The sequence below is a fragment of the Pagrus pagrus genome (assembly GCF_965226575.1).
Source record: "Pagrus pagrus genome assembly, chromosome: 15".
Classification (NCBI taxonomy): Eukaryota; Metazoa; Chordata; class Actinopteri; order Spariformes; family Sparidae; genus Pagrus; species Pagrus pagrus.
The window spans coordinates 14,561,226-14,581,452 of record NC_140199.1 but is presented as its reverse complement, the minus strand read 5'-3'; the positions used below and the strand labels follow the sequence as shown (position 1 = coordinate 14,581,452).

The 20,227-nt window shown below is 41.0% G+C and overlaps 1 protein-coding gene across 2 annotated transcripts; it reads right to left on the bottom strand.

Annotated features, from left to right (window-relative positions):
* Positions 1-174: 174 nt before the first annotated feature.
* Positions 175-19,578, bottom strand: valopa (vertebrate ancient long opsin a). 2 transcript variants are annotated; one of them, XM_084375252.1, is made up of 6 exons: positions 18,851-19,578; positions 16,061-16,271; positions 9,748-9,865; positions 9,358-9,591; positions 3,235-3,459; positions 175-3,152 (listed from the first exon to the last, which is right to left on the bottom strand). In XM_084375252.1, exons 1-6 carry the CDS (start codon positions 19,212-19,214, stop codon positions 3,114-3,116), a joined length of 1,191 nt encoding a protein of 396 aa, XP_084231378.1. In that variant the 5' UTR covers positions 19,215-19,578; the 3' UTR covers positions 175-3,113. The 2 variants fall into 2 exon arrangements, with proteins under 2 accessions (XP_084231378.1, XP_084231379.1); XM_084375253.1 differs by having other exon boundaries at positions 175-3,459.
* Between the last annotated feature and the right edge of the window lie 649 nt (positions 19,579-20,227).

Here is a 20,227-nt window from a genome sequence, read left to right as displayed (position 1 = left end):
AAAAGGTCTATCTCCAGAGGAATTGTTTCTGGTATGTTGTCAGACACCCAAAGGATTACATTGCGACCTTTGCATGCGTGTCATGGCTACCACTTGAGGCGCTCTACTAGAGTAGAAAAAACCTTTGGTAAGTTTGAGTCTTTTACACACCGAAGCATATATATATGCAGGGCCCAGGTTTTAAAAATACCAGAATTCCCCTGATCTATATATACCCCTGGATCTGATCTATCCATGTGAAGATCATGTTGGATATTTGTGTATACACGTCATTCAAGCCATAGTTCATTGTCACTTTCTAATTTGGCCTGTGCTTGTCTGTTGAAAACACTGTGGTGGTTGTTCACTGTACCTGTGTTCACAGCAAGTGCGTGCAAATTATGCCTTGACAATTTTTGTTTATATAGTGTTCATACTCATTAGCCAATCGAGTTGTTATCTCCTTTTTTTGTCCCTTGAGGCTGCTGTATATACCATTTGCAAGACAATTTTGAAGATTTGATTTAATGTAATACTTGTTAAGCCAAAATAGAAATAATAAATAAAATCAGATAATATGATTAACGAGGACAAATATTGCTAGACAACATGGCTTTACTTGAATGTAGCAATTAAGCACAATCATAATAGAGTTTGTCTTTTACTTTTACAAACAGTAACAGCAAACAGACTTAAACAGAGATATGGCTTGAACACTTTAACGTCAGTAAACAAAGCAGTTAATGTTAATGACATTGGTCTAAACACCAAAACAAGAGACCACCTCCGAAAACATTTCCATTCAGGCAGCTAACTATGCGATGAATCTGCATTATGTCATGCCACAAATAGGATGTTTCGGGTTGTGGCAGATGAATGTAATCGTAAAAAACTTGAAGCTGCATTCATCAGTTTTAGGGAATAAAGAATTGTCTAAACAAGCTGCCAGAAGCACAACAACTACCATAGGAGGCTATAGTGTTAAGGCTAATGTTCTAGCAAACATTTGCCTTCTTGCACTCATACAGAGACACAAAGAATATTAGCAATAGTAAATTTTACCCCCCGTTTATGTCTGTTTTGTTCCACCAAGTGCTGGAAAAACAACATACCCTCATACCTTAAACAACTAACTGGGTCGATTGCAAAAAAATTGGTTAGGTTCAACATGGTTTGGCTTAAAATAACCCACTTCCGCAACAGTGAGACGTAACCTCACTACAAAGTAAGAAAAAAACTGACTGTTGACTTTCAATACCACACTGGACACGAGCAGCGTTCTCCTAGTTGACTTCCTCCTTTGATGCCGTAATAACTACTACAGCCACTAGAGGTTGCCGCCTAACAATATACGTAAATATGGATCATATTATGTTGCTTTTACAGTCAACCTAAAATGTTGTTTGTCTGAGAATGGCCTGAGTAAAATATTATCTGGGTCTTTGTAAGTGTTCGACTTTCTTTACTAGCTAGTTGTATCTTGTTGAAAACGGCTACCATCTACTGAAATGGGGTTAAAGGGAGCTGCAAGACTCATCAGCTAAAAAGGATGTAGCTGCTGAGTGATGATTTTAGCGCTTAGAGCAACTCTTTGACAACACAGAGGCATCAGCTGCTAACACATACAATATTGACTGATGAAGGTTTAAGTTCCATGACGTTTATCTAAAAAGTGCAGTTTTCATAGTAGACAACAAAGCAACAAGGTGCATGAAAAATTAATTCTTAATTGTGGGAAACACTTGTGAGATACAAGCTGACTTGCCAGTCTTCTTCACCACTGGCTCATGTTGTTGTGCTAATTATATCAAGGCATTACAGTTAATTTGGCACAGATGCACTGATGCTTAAAGATGCTAAATGTTACTCCTACCAGACTGGCTGAACATGATTGGAACACACACTCAGTACATTGTAAACAGACACCATACTGTTACTTTTTTAACATAGGGAATCACTGTGCAGCAAAGAGAATACAACAGTGTTTTGACAAATATCCAGTAATAGTGAACAAACATGCACCACAAAGTCAAGTTGAAGACATTTTAACACACACTGCTACATCTACTGTAGCTGAAACGCTGTAGTGTTCAACTGTGTGACAGCATTTAGCTTTAATATTGCTGTTGACCTGTGTATAATGGAAATGCTCATTGCTTTTGTACATGGCTGCTTAGCTAAGCCACTCTTGTGCTAGGATTTTTATTGGTGCATTGTACAGTCCTCACAGTGCCTACTGAGGGCGTATCATAATACAGGCAGCAAACTGCAATCTGTATGCATGTATGCAGATATGTGCATGTATGGTGTATGCATGTGCTGCTTGTAGTTGTGTGCATTGTTGTTTTTGTCGATCCCCTGCTGGCACTTCATGAATATGTTGTCCTCTGCAACAGGAGACTGGCATCTCCAAGTCCCATTGACCAGCCTCACTATAGATGAAAGCTTTGACCCAAACTAGTCCGTGCGGGACAAACTAAAGTAAAAGTATCCAAATTCAGACGACTGCTCCGTCCTCTTGACGAGCGGAGATGAATGAAGATTCACTGCCAAAGCAAAGTACTGAAACAGCATAGAAAAACAATGCTTTCTCTACAGGGCTTCAAAGGGGAAGGCGAGGACGAGATGAAAGGCTGGATGTATTGTGGTATTTGAAAAACACTGGCTAGCCCTCGACTAACTGATGTCAAGGTTTGCGCTTTTAGCAGTCTCTTTTTTCACTGGGATATGAAGGCAGACACTATCAAGTTGAATCAAGTGCCCTCTAATGTGATTCACTTGCAGGTGTGCAATGATGGTCAAGAGAACATCGAAGATAATCTCCAATAACACGACAGATTGTCCAGCAAGCAAATATTTACAAATATCTTGCAGTTGAAACTCTGAGCATTTCTGTCCGTACACATCCTTCATGTCCCCTCTGCTGTTCGTTTTTAATGAAATATTGAACAAAGTACTGCAACATGCCGGAGCCCAAAACTTTCTCTAGTTTTTGATGTTTTGAGTCTCTTAATGACTTTCTCAAGTGAAATATGAAAAAAGTGCTTGAGTTCTCAACTTTTAAAACTCTTCAATAGTCGACCTTCTGTTCTTCTCACTGCATCCTCCATCTCCGCAAGGACTGAACGAAAGATTTAAAGTTCTGCCGTTGTCCAGACAGGCTCTGAAACACACTAGATTACAGAAGGTTATTATGGACTCTTGGGGTCAGAGAACACCAATTTGGGATGAGGTTTACTGTTACATTGGACACACTTTGTTCTCTGGGATTGGCAGCTGGGCAAACGAGCCACAGTCGGTCGGAGAGTCGTCGGACCTGGGCGACCCAGTGCCACCAACAGGGATGCGGGCTGCAATGGCTGACATTTCTCCTGTTTGACTCTCTGCAGTGATTCCTGGATGTCGCTCTGATGTCTGGTTCAAGTTGCTGTCTGGGATGGACCCCACGCCGGTGAAGAGCTGGATTAGGCACTTCCGGAACTGGACAGAAAACAACAACAACATCGTTCGTTATGACAGTGACCACATTTATAGGATCGATTCCACTCTCACTTTAGCTTAGCGTAACACTATGTAACACTACAGAAAGATAGCTGACTGTTGAGTCTCTTTCTATCCATCATCCATCCAGTCGATCAAAGCTAACATTGGGCGAGTGGCAGGGTCCACCAGTCTCATGCCCAGCTTGACAAATACCATTCAAAATCAATTACCAAACTGGGTCTTTGGGTTAATGGTTCAGGTCCGATGCCAAAGCGTAGATATTTGACGATCTGGGAATGAGACTCTCAACAATCAACTGTCTTTCTCCAGAATCACTTTCAAAGTTATATAGTGCAAGCAGTGGGGAACGGCTGGCCTGGCTCTGTCTAATGTTCAAAAATATGTCCCCCCCATATCATGTCTGCTTAATCTAATCAAACACAAATATAAAGAGCAGTTTGATTTTAAAAGGGAGTTAGACAGTGTTAAACAATGTCTACAAAGCCTGAAAGCCTCGGGTTTACTGCCTAATGCAAGTAACCTAGACCTATGCCTTTGGGATTTAGTTGTTATTTCTTTTCCCTGTTGTCAAAAGTATGTTTTTAGTGCTCAATAATCAGAGAGCATCAGTAACTGTATTACACAGAGCAGTGTGTGCATTGCCCTCTCAGACACCACATGAGCAAAATGGCTGTGACAATGACGCCCTGCCAATAATTGTTCTTGGAAGGACATAGCCATTTCAAACCGGTCCTCACTAATAGCCTCACAATCATTTGTTTCCACATTACTTTGAATCTAAAAACACTAATTGACCTTTTTGTCAGTGTTGAAGCTCCCACTCTGTGAAGCCTCGGGGAGAAATCATGATTCCTGACCCTTAATGACCTGTCTAATTTGACATGCAAGCCTCCTAACTGCTCCCCTCAAACCAGTAATGCTTTCAAAGAGTGGCAATAACACCTCTGTTACCCTCTATTGTCATGAAAAAAGCACAAGGCTGCAATTTTGCAGTCTATGGCTCTGTTCACTCTGGGACCTTAAATATGCTGTTAAACCCCTTACATCTAGTACTTGTATATAATTTCCTTGTAACTTTGTCCCGCAAAGCGAATAAGGTCATAAAATGTCATCTTAATGGCAAAATGAATAGCCTGAAACACATTTACGCTGAACGTCTACAGCAGATCAGCCTGCTTCCACCTGCTTCTTTAAAGCAGCTGAGTTATAGAGAGTCACAAAGTGCTATGTCACCAATTTTGATCATACCTAACAGGCCTGCATCGTTACATTGCTGTACAGTAGGATAAATACTGTAGATATGGATATAAACAAAATAACTAACTGTCATGCAGTCTCATTGTCAACTGTCATTGTCAATCTTTCACTCAACCTGTAGCTGCTATAACAAGTGAATTTCCCCGGTGCGGGATCTTTAAAGTCTTATCTCATCTTATCTCTGATGATCCTATGATTTGGTCATACAGCTTTCCCTGTTGTCCGGCAGTGGGTTGTATCTTCAAAGTCATTTTGATTTTCTCACAGACTTTCTGCTCAAAAAGGATTAAATGTTTCCCTGAGGCAAAACTATTCACTGATTATGCCAGCCGTAGTTACTGCAACATCAGAAAGGAACGACTAGCCAGAACTGCAGTCTGTGGAAATTGGTTTACTTTCAGGCAGACCGTAGATATCTGTGGGATCATGGTAACACAATGGAGGCCATGACCTGCTGCTAAATAATAGCTTCAAAAGTTTACTTTGATTTTCCCCCGAACGACTGTAAATGGGGCACTTTGTGATTAAATAATGGCGCAACATATGGAGTGCTCTGGTCTGGATAGACGCTGGGCAGGCAGCACACAGTGGGTTCATCAGAGCCTTTCAGTTGGGGGAAAAAAAGGCTGATTGCTGAGTTTTGAGACGAGCCTGGCAAGAGTGTATTAAACAGTAAAGTTACGGCCCATAAAACCCAAACAAAGAGTTAGGATGCCAAAACTCAGCAAAGAGTTTGTGATTATTCTATCTTTGTTTTTCACTGCGAGCAACACCGTTCAAGGTCCGAGGGGGTTTCTTTGTAACTCATTCATGCTACACAAACACAGAACATTTATATAGTTATTTATATACAGTACATATGTGTAGCAGTCCCATTGTATAAGACTTTTAAGTCTTAGTAAACTCAGTGTGGGAGTGTCCTTGCAGAGTCGTGAAGGACACGTGAGCTCTGAGTTTCAGAGTCGTTAGGGCCACTTGTGGTTCGTTGACCCAACCGGCCTTCATGTGGGTTGTTAGGGCAGGTGAGCCCAGGTGTGGATGGTTGTTAAGCTGTCTAGGGAGGGAACTCAGTAGTGCATTGTAGGTGGGTGACGAGTAACAGGAGGCAGCAGTCAGTGGTTAATCTAGTGATGTGCTGCCCCCTGTTTGTTTTGAGTGTGAATTTGACAGGTGGCCACTTCTTACATATCACACCTTTTTATTTTTTTAAAGATTCTTTTGGACAACAAATCAATACTGTAAATTTATAGATCAATGTATTTAATTATATAATTCTAATATAATAACTATCGTCCAATAATGAACATATAGCCGACAACCTGCGTCTACACACTCCGATACGGTAGGTGGCACTACAGTATGCACCTTTTAAAGTTGGTTTGTGATCTGCCAATAAACAAGAGCGAGAACAACAAGCGCAGCACGAACTTGAGGCGCTCGTGGCATCAAACTGCTGGACCTGGGTAGAGCCACGTAGTGTAGACTACACAGCACATGTCATCCTCGGTGTGGCCATTTTTACAGTTTCAGAGGAAGACACACATGATTGTAACTTGCAATTATGTTCCACAGGGGTTCAGAGAAGAAGGAAAAAGTCTACAATACAATACAATAATTCTTATTGGAGTTAAGGACTAATTGATCATCCATCTTTGCTCACTACATTTAGCCCACACCCTCGGGTGTGCTAATACTACAGGTTGTCATTCTCTGTGATCAATATTGGCCATGACAAGCAGGTAATTAAAATATTACAACATTTTCTGGCTACATTTCATTCCACTGACTGTCCATTAGGCCATATGGATAATTTCCATTTCACATATTTACATTTTCATATCTTTGTTTTCTATGTATTTTTGCAGCTCTTCAGGTTCATTGAGTTCAGGTTGAGAATAAGTGACATCAGCACATACCATTTATAGGGTGCATTCACTTGGCTGAATTAAGCTGACATCTACTATGGCAGGATCACTTAGCTTTTTGAACGAGCTTCCTTGAGTGCTTATATTGTACTTTTTCAGCATGTTTTAAAACACGAAGGACACAGGCATTGAGGTCATAATGATTTGAGCTCATATGTGTTCTTCTGCTATTTTCATCCTGCCGAAGTCAGTGGTGCTTTTGTCAAATACATATATAAAAAACAGGTTTGGAGTATGAAGAGACTGCACATATGTATTTGTTGAGAACCGCTTTCAACGAAGCCCTTGAGTTCTCTAACAGCTTCACTTACGGCACAGCTGTCTTCACACAGTAAGCTCAGTGATGGTCTGGACCTAAAGAATAACATTCTCTCTCGTAATGCTGCTTTTACTGCAGGATAAAGTTTTCCTCTCACATCAAGCTCCTAGCGAACAAAACACCAATTCATTACTTTAAATCAAAGTATACCTTGTGGGCACAGTCTGCAGTTATTGCTAGATCTATGCTTTTCCTTTACTATTGATCAAGAAGTTTGACGTTGAGAGGTCATAGCCTGTGTCAGCCTGATGGAAAATGGATTTTAAATATTGATAGATTTACAAATGGACATTTCCTGAATGTTTTATCACCTTCGACCTTTTGACTTAAGAGATCCCCGGTGGCTGTCACCCTATAAAATTCTTACTCCAAGTAGCAGTAGTCATTTATTGTTAAAAAAATCCTGAGACTCTGGATCACCTCACCTTGTTATGTAACTCAGAGAGACAGAGTGAGAGGGAGAGCGATCACAAGCAAGTAAGCTCTAGAGGTCAGCTGATTTCTATAAGCGCAAGTAATTTGGCTGAAGCTGCAGGAGCTCAAACCAGAATCTGCCTGGAAGCTGACCTTATTTACATCCAGTCGATGTCTTAGTGGAAGTACTGGCTGACATTTCAACAGAGCGCAGCTCAGAATTGGGGCAATCAGATGGGCATGCAGACTCTCTGCTGCTCTCTGGCCATTGAAGCTTGCTCTGGGTGTCATGCCAAGCACCTACTGTATATGTGTCATTGGACTTCTAGTCCCCCATCTGAAAATAGATCACTATAAAGTGTACTGTATGTAAGTCTGGCATTAAGTCATGTTTGTCATAACTGGCTTTGACAGTTTAAATGCTCACTCTACAGGCCGCAATGTAAAGAGTCGTATTTTTTAAAAAGAATAAAACCTGTCATGTACAGTTAAAATGCACCGCAGTCAGTGGAGCAATGTGAAAATGTGGAAGAATACATGTTAACATGAAAAGGTTGTTAAAGAGCTTCAGGACTTCACTTTTACATGAAGTGTTAATAGAGGGTCACAGGATAACTTTGTATAGCAGCGACTCCAAACTGGAGCAGGAGCCAAAGAAAACTGATGAGACTTCAGTAAATTGGACACAGCACACTCATGTTTACCTTAATTCTTGGAGCGGTCAAAGCTCTGCTCAAGGGCACTGTGAGGTCTATTTCTGCATATAACTGTTTTAAACAGTCGCACCTTTAATGGCTCCAATCTCGTGCCTTTAGAAGGTTTTTTTGTCAGCATGCATAAACACTTGATTTGTCATTATATTATGATGGAACACAATCAAAATGGATTATGTTTTTAAATAAATACCTGCATGTTTTCTCATACTGTACTTTAACTGCAGCTATATTTCAAATCCACATGATTCAATCTTGTTGTGTTTTGTGTACTCAGACTCATTAGGATGTAGTCTCTGTCTCCACTCTATAACTGATTATTTATGTGTGTGTATTACGCACACAATATCACAATAATACCCTAAAAATAGAGAGTATGAGTAATGGCAACAAATTTGAACTAAATGGCCCTGATCTATTTGGACATGTCCTGCATTGAAACACTCCAGTAGCAGATTTGTCTTACAGTCAGTGTTGTTGCTGCCTGACCTTTTTTAGCGCAGCTGCCTTAAATGAATAAGGCAATTAAGAGTCCCATTGGGCAGGGATGTTTATCTATTAATAGGTCATTAAATTCAGGTATTAAGAACTTTAGTAAAACTGTATAAATCATTCAGTAGTCATGCTGGGAGGAAAATGTCAAAAAAACATGCAAACTGTCACTCCGAAAAAAACAAGGTTGTTTTTCTTTTACCTGAAAAACCACTTAAGTTTTGCTTCAACTATCAAAACAAGATCAAAAATGAATTTAAATTCCACATGTTAAACAACTGCATGCAATCACTCCTTTCTTACGGCTCCTGACATATAGTCTATGTCAACAATGATTACCCCAAGAGAGTGCAAAAAAGAGTAAATGGCATGAAAAAATGTCAGCAGCAGCTCTTTCACAACTGCATACCTCACAAGCGTATCATAGGTGGCTAATGTATTTTTTAACAGAGCCACGTATGGACAATTGTACTCTCTGGATTTCACGTTTCTTTTATTCATACGCCATGCATTATTGAGAGACAGGCTAACACCCAACAACAACAGAAAAAAACATCTCAGCATTGTGATGCAGCTTTCATCTGCTGCATACACCTACTGTATGTGTCTCAACTCTGGCAAAGGAAGGAATTTAGCCCCCTACACTCTACACTACTCTAGCTAGTTTGGTACTGGTTTGCAAAAAATACTTAAATGTACCAAGGCTGAATCAAGTAGTATTCCTTTCTAAAATGAAAACTATTAAAACTTTTACCTGTTTGTTCATAAAGACGTAGATGATTGGGTTGTAGACAGCAGCTGTCTTGGAAAAGAAGGCGGGGATGGCAGCCAGCCTGGGGTCGAGATGGATGGTGGGATGAGCTGTGACTAGTATGGAGAAGGCTGCGTACGGTGTCCAGCCAACCATGAATGCAACAATCATCACCACCACCATACGGGTCACCTGCCGCTCTGGCTTCCTGGCAGTGGCCAGACGACCATGGGATACCTGGAGGAAAACGCAGAACCATGGGCTAGCTGTACAGTGCTTTGTAGTTTAACAGATCGTTTATCTATAGTATTGGACTATGGTGGGTAATGTCTGATGCACACAATTTCCTAAAGTCTGAGGTGCATTCGTTAAGTAAATTAAACTCATACTGACCTTCCTGAGCTTCCGCAGTAGCTTTCCATAGCAGAAAAATATAAGTCCGAGTGGTAGAATGAAACAGGTGGTGAAGAAAGTGATGATGTAGCTGTGATCTATCATGTTGGATGAATACCTGTTCAGAGGTAGAGAAGAAAGATGTTTAACATTCATATTTTATGAGCTTGAAACTGGGTCAAAAACATACATATAAACCTGACCAAAACGACTGGGCTGCAGTTTTTGACAGTTGCACTTTTGCTCGTAGTGAAATAGACATGTCTTGTAGCGAACTATCAATAATGGTTGATGGATTGATCAACAGATTGATGTATACAGCCAAAAACATGCCAGGCCATTGGTTTGATAACACTTGTGTGTCACTAAGTGGTTAACAATCCCATAATTTCCTAGCTATGAGCTGTCTGTGAAATGCCATTTTGACATTCAGAGGCCGGCTTTTATCTGGCTGCAGAGAAAGACGACAGAGCTTCAGTTAAAAGGGAAATTTCACAGCTGAGACAAATCTCTGTGACACAATTTGGGCCTGGAGGCCACTAATTAAGTCTAATTATGTTATTGACATGAGAATACCTGCCACAGTCAAATGAAACAAGTTTTAAGGAACTATTTTAATGTGTATGCATGCGTAGAACCAGGGACGTGTGGCTGAGCACACAATTGTGATGGGGTGATTCACACCTCATTCCTCATGAATTCATTGTCATGAGACACATGCTAAATTGTAATTCATGATCCATGAAGATTTGTTGGTTCATTTAAATAGCTTTTTTCAACAAAACAAATCTGGCGAGAGGGCCTTGCCATACTGTGGTTAACAGACACAGCAGAGTTATGAGGGATTTGTTTGGTATACGTGCACAAAATAACCGAAAAGGCAGAAATTCTGGTCCCAGAGAAAGCAGATCAGCCGAGGCCTTGAAACTGCAATATCTCATGTCATTTGTTTTGTTTCTATAGTTCCTGCCATGTGCAGAAAAGCCCTAACATCTTGTAAGTAAGCCCCTCCAGTCTGACGGTTTTTTGGCCGTAGATGTACAGAGTTGCATTTGTTCAATCAATTCGATTTGTCACCAAACGCATCAGACTAAACCAACTGGTTTTCTGAAATGAACTGAAATGTATTTATTGTGGAAACAAAGATCTGAATCAACCACTCTACTGATGCACTTGCCCAAATAAAGTATTCAGTTTCCACAGCAATTCCATGTTTTGGTCAGAAGGCCAAAGAAATTTGAGATTCAGTGACTTAATGAGCTACTTTTATATACGAGCCAGGCAGCTTTTAAATCATCTCCAGCAGTGCTACTGCCAGGCAAACTGTCATTTTTGATGAGGTGAACCACATGAACTGGTCCAGCAGATTCTGTCAAGCAATCCCAAATAAATCTAATTATTTACAAGAATCAGTCTCCCCTTCACCAGCTGGTGTGCCCCTGTTCACCTACAGCCTGTTTGACTGTCAGAGTGAATCAATCATTTAAACTGGAGAGCTCAGTTTGGCTTCACATTTGAAAGTTAAAGCAACACTGAGTTTCTGGGAGGTCTTTGTTGATACTACCACTGGGGAACACCAAAGTACGAGCAAAGTGACTTTTAAAATGTTGAAAGGTATTTTTAGATTTGTAATTTAGATGAAAATTCTTGCAATTAACCACTTTAATAATGTTTAGCAGTTTACCAGTATTATATATTCCTGGAAACGTATGTAAAATTATCCTAATTAATAATTATCCTCTTTAGAAAGGTTGCAGTCTGAATTCTTTCCCCAAACGGTCAAAAGCTGTGCAAGTGCTCCTGTCATTGATCTACAGGAGTTTGAACACACTGAATTATTTATTTATTTTCCTCACCTGAATTTTTTTAATGCAAATATAAGCCTGTAGATGATCTGTCACTGCCTCTATTAGCTAGAAAACACAGTGTTTCCACATTATATAGCCTTACATGGTCAAAGTTCAAATTTAATAACAATATCACTGAAAATTGACACTTAACACGTTTTTCTGGGGAAATATCCAGGTGCTCGGTAAAAAAAAAGTAGTTTTGTAAGCTGAAAATACCCTGAGAGTAACTGGAGCATTAAACTCATTACACTTCTAGTAGAGAAAATTACATAAAATGACATAAACTCACGTAATTTTCAAGCTTATGGCCGTAAAACCCATTTTAATTTTGGTCCTATAATGTATGCTATTGTCCATGCTTTCACTACTTAACAGAAGAACCAAGCAACAGGTCAACTCTTCAAAAAATGATAATGATAGCTCAATGAGGACAGGGTAGGAGGGTTACTAATATTGTATAGTGTATTTATTCATATTTTCCATCAAGTCCAGGGATTTGAGTTATAAACTTCCATGTGTGTGTCTTGTCAATAAATGTCTGACAAAAATACCTGAGCACTAGAAGGGATTTGAAAGAAAGTCGGCAGCATACTGGAGGTAGATTGTATTCCAACCTCTTACCAAGGACGCAGCCACCAATCCTTCAAAACCTTGCATGTGTGCTTTTTAACATTCAGAAGCTGTCCAGCCCTGAATATCTGCATGTATCCGGAGATAAAAAAGATGCACATAAATGAGGCTTTTAAAATGCATTAGGCTGTGCATGTGGCAACATTCTGGACCACGAGCACCTGTGCTGTTCGCGCTCCTGCTGGCAACCAAATGTTTTCTGACAGAACTCATGCTGCGTGCAGCCAGAGGTGGAACGGGTCATCTATGTGCGGGATATCTCCATAAGGTGATGTCTTAATTGTATTGTCTGAACCATTCATTCCCCCTATGCTTCATCTGAGCAATGGTTCACTTACAGGGCTTGAGGCAAACACTCAGCCCCCTATCTGAACAGTTTTGATCAAGGCGGCTAAATAGCATTACCCAGATGGCACCCTGAGGGCCAAGGTCAGAGACGACCTGTTCTTGCCTTTTTCCACAAGACACATTCAGCATGAGCTAATGCAGCTGAAGCCACAGGATGTCTACAATCTTCTTCTGTTTGTGCATGAGGTGTCTTGTCAGAAGAATAATTAATAGAGGGAGTTTTCTGTGCTAACCACACTGGATGCCTGTGTACTGCGTGATGGCTGCATGTTTATGTTTGTGTTCATATAGGCTGTGTTGCTGCTTCAGCGCAGCTCCTGCCTGTCCGATCTGTTTACATGAAGTTTGACATGATGATGACAAGATTTTCCTTTAGCCCCTTTGAAAGAGCGAGAAAGTGATGAAGCAACGCAGCAGCCTTGCTTGACACGCGCACAAGAAGTGCGACTCATGCATCCAGTGTGTAGGGTTGCCACCCGTCCCATAAAATATGGAATCATCCTGTATTTTACAGTTAAATATTGCATCCCGTTTTGAGTCAATACGGGAGGCGGTTTGTCCTGTATTTCCAAGTTGCCTGGAACGCAGCATCATCCCACCCGCATTCAGCCTCTTACAGCTAGTACCCGCCTACTCATAGCGATCGTTGGTTTGGTTGGTTAGTTTTTTAGGCATGGTAGGGTGAGTGAGTAGAAGTGATGGGTCTTTTCACAAGAAGACAGTGGGCAACATCGGGCTGCCCAGGATATTCCGCCCCGTGCACCACTCAAACGAAAACGGATGCAGAAATACAGACTGGAGTGGGAAGATTCAAATGCTTGGCTTTCCTGCAGTTTCAGGACCAATAAAAACCAAACAGCAGTCTCACAGTTCTTCTCCCAAGCATCTCCTGAAACTGATACAGTAAGCTTCTTAATCACTTCTATGATGGGTCATCACGTTCTATTCAGATTATATTTAATTTCTGTCTGTCTTTACTAGCAAATAAATGTATCACATCGCATACAAGGGACTGATTTCCCATTTAAATCTCAGTCCCTGAGGTGGGCTGCCCTCATCTGGACTGGCCTCAATAGTAGGTTATGTGATGCCTAAACACTTATTGATGAATCAATATAAATGTATTGCCCTTGATGTGAAGAAAATGCACAATTATAATGTGTTAACTAATGCTTTATCAATCTGGAAGATTGCATCCTTCAGTACTAATGAATTAACAGTATAAAATATTAAAAATGAACAGTGTTCTACCTACAATAGTGCTTTAGTTAATTTATTTTCCTAAGATGTATGTAGATAGGCTATTTCTGTGTGGTTTCACAGTTTGGATTGTTTGACAGAGACAGAAAGAATAAATGAAAAAATACTATAAAATTCATACTGTTTATTGTAATATGGCAAGTTTTTCCTTATTCACTGTACAGATTGTAAAGCGCACTGAGGCAATGTGATTGTGATTTTGGGCTATATAAATAAAACTGATTTTGATTTATTTTATAAAAAATCTGTTTACTGTTAATGCAGGCGTACATTATGATTTACCACATCTGGTGCCCACCCTACCCTAAGGCCAGTAGTGGTTGTGCTCCTGCGGAGTGGCGCCTCTACATGGCTCTCGGCCGCTCCAACTTTGGACAATCGAACCACATTTCTCTGCTTTTCTTGCCAACTTACTCCCAGGCTCAAGCCATCAGAAAAATGGTTTAAGTAAGGACAGATGAAACTACAGCAGCTCTACAGGAATATTTTCTGAGCACCGGCGTGTCAAGAAAAGGTCAGGTCAAGTGACAAGGAAGCATACAGTGCTGCCATAGAGAGACTAAATGCTGGCATCAGGTGATAGAGCAGAGGCATCAGGAGAGACACGTGGCAGGCAATCCAGACCATTAAAGGCATCCGATCCAACAATCTGGCATTGGGTGTGCATAATCCAGGACCCGAAGGCTCTGAAGCACTGATTAAAACCATCAAGAATATGGTTGGTACCCATCTACCAAGCATCAGCAATATCGGTTAGATGAGCTACTTGCACCGAGCTACCTACCCCAGCCAGAGCCTGTTCACCCTGCAGCTGTCTGGCAAGAGATAGAGTAGTAGCCATTGCCATACCACCAGACAACAGAGCAGCTTCTTTCCTCAGGCTGTGAGACTCCTCAACTCTATGCCATCTTCTGTAGACATCCATGAATAAGTAACTCTACTCATCTACCTAAACTCAGCGTGTTATACATGTTTTAGTTTGTGCACTGTTCTATACATAGCACTGCATCTGTGAAATGTACATTAAACCATTCTGTTACCTTTGCACTACCCACATTTCTAAGTACAATCTGATATCGCCATACTGGTGCTTGTTCCCGGACTATAATTGAAAGTCATTCTTTCAAACACGTGTTTATGTTGTGAAAGGGTGCATTTTAACTCAAACCATGGCTTCTTGGTTAAGCTAAGTAGAAATGATGATTGAACAACATTAACCGTGATGTGCCAGGGACAACACTAACATGAGTCACAAAGCTGTGACATCACAACAGCGTAATTGGTCAGTCGTAATAATGGTCATGGAAAAACATTAATTATGATGTTCTCCGAACAAAAGCAAAACGGCGATATCAGATCGACCCATTTCCATCACAATCTCAAGTTTTTGTATGCTAACTTGCACTTTTTAATGTTTTCCTGTTGTGCTGCTTTTATATACTTTTATATACTAGTTATTTAGTTTTTGATGTATATTGAGTTTTGTGTGTGTGTGTGTGTGTGTGTGTTATGCGGAGAGGGGTACAACTGCATTTCATTGTGCAGTGCTGTTTTGCATAATGACAATAAAACCGTAACTTGAACTTAACAGTCTCTTGTGCTGTCCCCAGGTGGCCAGAAGAAATCCAGTACCACAGGTTTAAAAGTTTAAATTTGTTTTAGGTCAGGAAGAGATTTCAGAATCTATTTTTGCTTTTTAAGAATTATAGGGTGAACATGTGCATGATGTGAGAAACTAACAAGTGTGTTTCGGCAAACTAGGCTGTAGCTGTGGCTCAGAAACTTCAACTTCTGAATACTAATCAAAAATAAACTACTTTTTTCTACATCAGTGTGTGTTATATCAGATGAAATAATTTACCTACAGTCTTCAGTATGAAGTGAACTGTTTCATTCAAATGACAAAAAAAAAACGTTTTTTCTCACTCACTCCTCATGGTATTGATACTCAGCCACGGAGATGTTTTTTGTGTCCACCGCATTAAAATGAAGGTGAAAAGAACTTTGTGTTGATCCAAGTTATTGAAATGTAATTTGATTGATCGATTATCAACAGTTTTAGGAAGACATTTCAACAAAAAATGTCGACAGTGAGAATTAAGTGAGGAAATAGATTTTTGTGACTTAGATGAATGGTTCCTTTAACATCAATTCTTCTCTGTTGTCAGTTTAAAAAGACATAGCTCTTTGTGGGTTACGGAGAAAATCAAATGCTCATTTCTCACCAGTCAGGCTCACAGGTGGTCCCGATCTTGCTTACAGTGTATCTGTTCCAGCCTAACACTGGAGGGAAGGTCCAGATGAAGGAGAAGGTCCAGACGAACAGCAGACCCAGGATAGCATGCTTCGCTTGCAGTCGGATGTTCCCCAGAGGCCGGCAGATCACGAAAAACCGTTCGAAGGACAGAACAGCAAGGGACCACAGGGCAACGATCCCTGAGGCAAACAGAAGGAGGTCAGTGTGTGGGAGCTCAGCGGGACAGCAGCAGTCAGAAACACACCACTTAGGCCTGGGCCACAGCTCTGTGTTTTTCATTTGTTATCTGACACAGTAATAAACCTGAAGACATTGTTTTCTGGAATGTTACAATATTTGAGGTGATAATGCTGAGTGTGAAATCTTATTAGTTTCTTTGTATCTACAGTTGTGGTACTTTTCCACCCCCCTATAGTTTATCATTTTCTTAATTTTTGACAGTGTACCCCAATTCTGTACTGTGCAGAGGTAAAAGTGGTAAAGACTGTTGCTAGAAATAGTTTAATGATCCAGGGTAGGTGCATTAGGCTGCCTCCTAATGGGCTAAAAAAAGCCAACTTTAATTATGGTAATAAGTCACTCTCACAGACCATTTAATTACCTATCTCTCCACAGCCAGGTACTCCTACTGTCTGCCTACTAAGCACACTGGAGATGACAAAAGAGAGAGGTGGAAACAAGGGTTTGCAATTGTCTCAAGAGCCTCTGCAAAGGTTCACCAATAAAATGAACACCAATACTTCAAAGCTGTTTTTGTAGCTTTTAAAAGTCAACTAAAACTGACCATCAAAGGGTATCAAGTAAAATAACAATCCTGTTTTTGCCCAATACGTTCTTTAAGTATTTATCTGCGGAGCGCAGGTGGACACAGATAGGAAAACTAAAAAATAAACAGAAACAGGAGATATTCTCACCCTGAGCAGAATATTAAGTGGAGCGTCCATCCGGCTCGTCGGGAAGAGCTACCTCAGCTTAATCACTGTCTAATTTACTCACACACACACGCGTCTCCACACGCACATGTACAGGTAATACCATTCCAGCAAAGCTGTCAATTACTGAAACTGCTGTCAAGACTGAAATTGAAGTGGCTTCCCCCAACAAAAGCCCCTTGAAGATGTGAGCGAACCTCATTTCAGTGGGCTATTGATTATACATCAGCATGGCTTCCTCGATCATAATTTAGTACGCCAATTTTTTTTTTCTTTTTGCATCTTGTCGGCTTCTCATTCTACAAACATATTAAATATTCAATAATAATTGTAGTCTTTTGGATGGCACTTCAACACATACACATGCAATATGTACATTTTTTCATTATTTATCATCTTTATCAGTATGTGAAGTATTTCCCAGGCTACATGAATTCATCTGATAATTGCTTTATAATAACTTTATAATAATGACCGAAGATGTCTCATTAAAGTGCCACAAGTTAAACTATTCCATGTGAAAGTTAATTAATATTCATCACATTCTCATAAACAGTCATTATAAATGAATATATTCTGACCAAAACGCATTTATGCGTTATTTTTAATTAAGAAATCCTGTGACTTCCTGTGACAAGCCACTCTAAGTCGGTCAAGTTGCCAAAATGGGATCCCACAAACCTTGTTACCTAATTCAATAAGGAGCCTTTGCCTGAGTTAATCAGGTATTCTTTTTTCAGGATTATCCCATGCAGGATCCCACTTTGGGAACCTCTGTATTCAGTCTGGGACAGAACCTCAGTAGAGCCCGTGAAGCCAATCCGCTGACTTAGTTAAATGTTATTGGTGGTCACGGTGTTGGTAACCTACTTATGGCGAGTCATGCACTGCAGTATGTGAGGAGGCTCCTGAGCGTGGCTTTGAATTCTGCCTTTAAAGACTCACAATGGGCTTTTGTTACTAATCCCACAGTATGTTTGTACTGTATGCACACAGGGCAGCAGAGCAGCAAGTATGATGCAGGTACAGTGGGCGCATAAAAATACAATAAGGTGCCGATGACTCAGAAACTGTGGTGACTTTTTTGACAGTTGCCTGTTTTTGATCGTGACAATTTTGAATCAAATTTTACTTCATCGCAATCCTTTGCACATGCATGCCCCATAATGAAGATTACACTTGCAGACCTTCATTATGAGGGTTGAGCTTTAAGTAGTGCAGTGTACTAGCTGGAATATATGTTATATTTTGTATTATTACCTCATTCATTTGAATTTCTTCTCCAAAACTACATAGTGACCCTTTAAATTTTCTTTACACACATATTTAAAAAGTCAAATCTCTCCTGTGTGATGTTTTTGCTTTACTCTGTACTTTGTGGATTTCACTTAAAGTCTTACTTTAGTATCCTCATATCACTACAGCAAGAAGTCTGTTACTCTGGCAGTAAAATGATTGCTTATTTTACACAAACACACATTTTAAGATATGAACTTTTAAATAATCTGAGCAAAGTTTCTAACGCCCTGATCCACTGGTCGCTTGTCAACTTTCTCATTTTGGCAACAGCTGTAGTGAAATTGATTTCACTCTTATTTTACCTCTCTCCCAGATGTCCTGATTTATGACCAGATGTTGAAGTCAGCGCTGATGGATGAGGATGTGCCATGTGGAGCCTGTTTCACAGTCATCACATATCTTTGCGCGATATGTAGAAACAGCTCCAACACTGACACCTACAGTTATGGAAGTTGTCTTATGAAGCCCTAGAGTTACAGTAGCACCAAAGAAAAAAAGGAGAGGAAAGGAAAGACGGGTAAACCTACCGAAAAAAGTAACAGCGAACCCCTCCAAGACGCAAGCCCACTTCCCAAGGAAGAAATAACCCCTGGCGTTAGTCAGGAAACTTATTACTCCACCGGTGAGGGAGACCAGAAAGTCAGCGATGGCCAGATTAACTATGATGTAGTTCAGGGGCTGCCTGAGTTGTTTGAACTTGAAAGTGACAAACATGACGAGGAAATTTTCGCTCAGAGACAGCGAGGTGACCACAAACATGAGCACAGCCAGGACCGTGAAGTGCCAGTGCGCGATGTTTCGGATGGGTGCAGTAAAGGGATCATCAGTGGGGGAGAGTTCAGCTGCCACAGTGTAGGACACAGCGTTCACCGGCAGGCTTAAAGTATCCATTGTCCATGAGTGAAGGCTACTTGCTTGGTGAGCTTAGAGAAAATCCTGCTCTTTCTTTCTTTTTTTTCTTTCTCACACTCACAACTCCATGTGGAGTAACTCCTGAACAGCCGCGCTCACTGATCTGCGTTAAACGCGCTGCCTGCGCTCTGGAGCATCCTCCTGCGCGCACTGAGACTCTTCTTTGACAAAGTTCTTGTGTTGAAGTCCTCGCAGGCTGACGCGCATGGTTGGACAGAAATCCTCCGGAAATGTTGAGTAGAGCTTTTTTTGTAAGCGTGGGTCTACATGTGAGAGCGGTGTAGTAGCGGAGCGCACGTTGCCGGCAGAGGGAGGCGGTGTCTCGAAAAGCGCTGGCAGCAAGTGCATGAATGACCGATCAGTGGCATCTTGGAAGCTCTTATATAGGCGGCTCCGGCATCGCTGCTTGCTGCTGCTGCTGCTGCTGCCCTCCAGGAGAGGCGACAGGGCGCCGCGCGTCCTCCTCGTGTGCGCTCCTTTGCGCGCCGCGGACACCGATGCGCCCGTGGCTGCGATCGATCCCACCACTAACCAAAAATCACAAGCAGTCATGATTGATACGCAAAGTGAGTGTGTTTTTAGGATCGCACAGTGGGGGGGTTGCTTTTTCCAGCACGCAATTCAGTAGGATTCTCGTGACTAATTAGGCATCCCAGCTGGCTGTTTATGGCCATTGTTGTATTCATCAAAATTAAGTTCACTTTTCACACATTACCTGTGGAATTATTATGTAATGGACATGAGTGATTTCAGGCACCTGTGTGGTCAGTTAACCTGGATCAGAGCCCTGTGCTTTGTGCACGTCTGTTCACTCCAGTTAGGACATACAAGCTTGCAAATGCCTTGTCTGCCTGCTGTACGATAATTCCAATCAATAGCTCTCCTAGCTGCAGCTAAATGTGGCATCAAGAGGTCAAGTCACACAATAGGCTAGGCTTTGATTATGTTAGAACCCCCCACCCCACCTTACAACCACACAGACACACACCACC

What these genes read in the sequence shown, in the direction of transcription:
- valopa (XM_084375252.1), bottom strand. Translation starts at nt 19,214, where the DNA reads ATGGATACTTTAAGCCTGCCGGTGAACGCTGTGTCCTACACTGTGGCA. An exon ending in GTTCGCTGTTACTTTTTTCG is followed by an intron (nt 16,272 to 18,850) that starts GTAGGTTTACCC and finishes TGTTTGCCTCAG; the next exon opens with GGATCGTTGCCCTGTGGTCC. An exon ending in TGCCAATCCCAGAGAACAAA is followed by an intron (nt 3,153 to 3,234) that starts GTGTGTCCAATG and finishes TCTGTAATCTAG; the next exon opens with TGTGTTTCAGAGCCTGTCTG.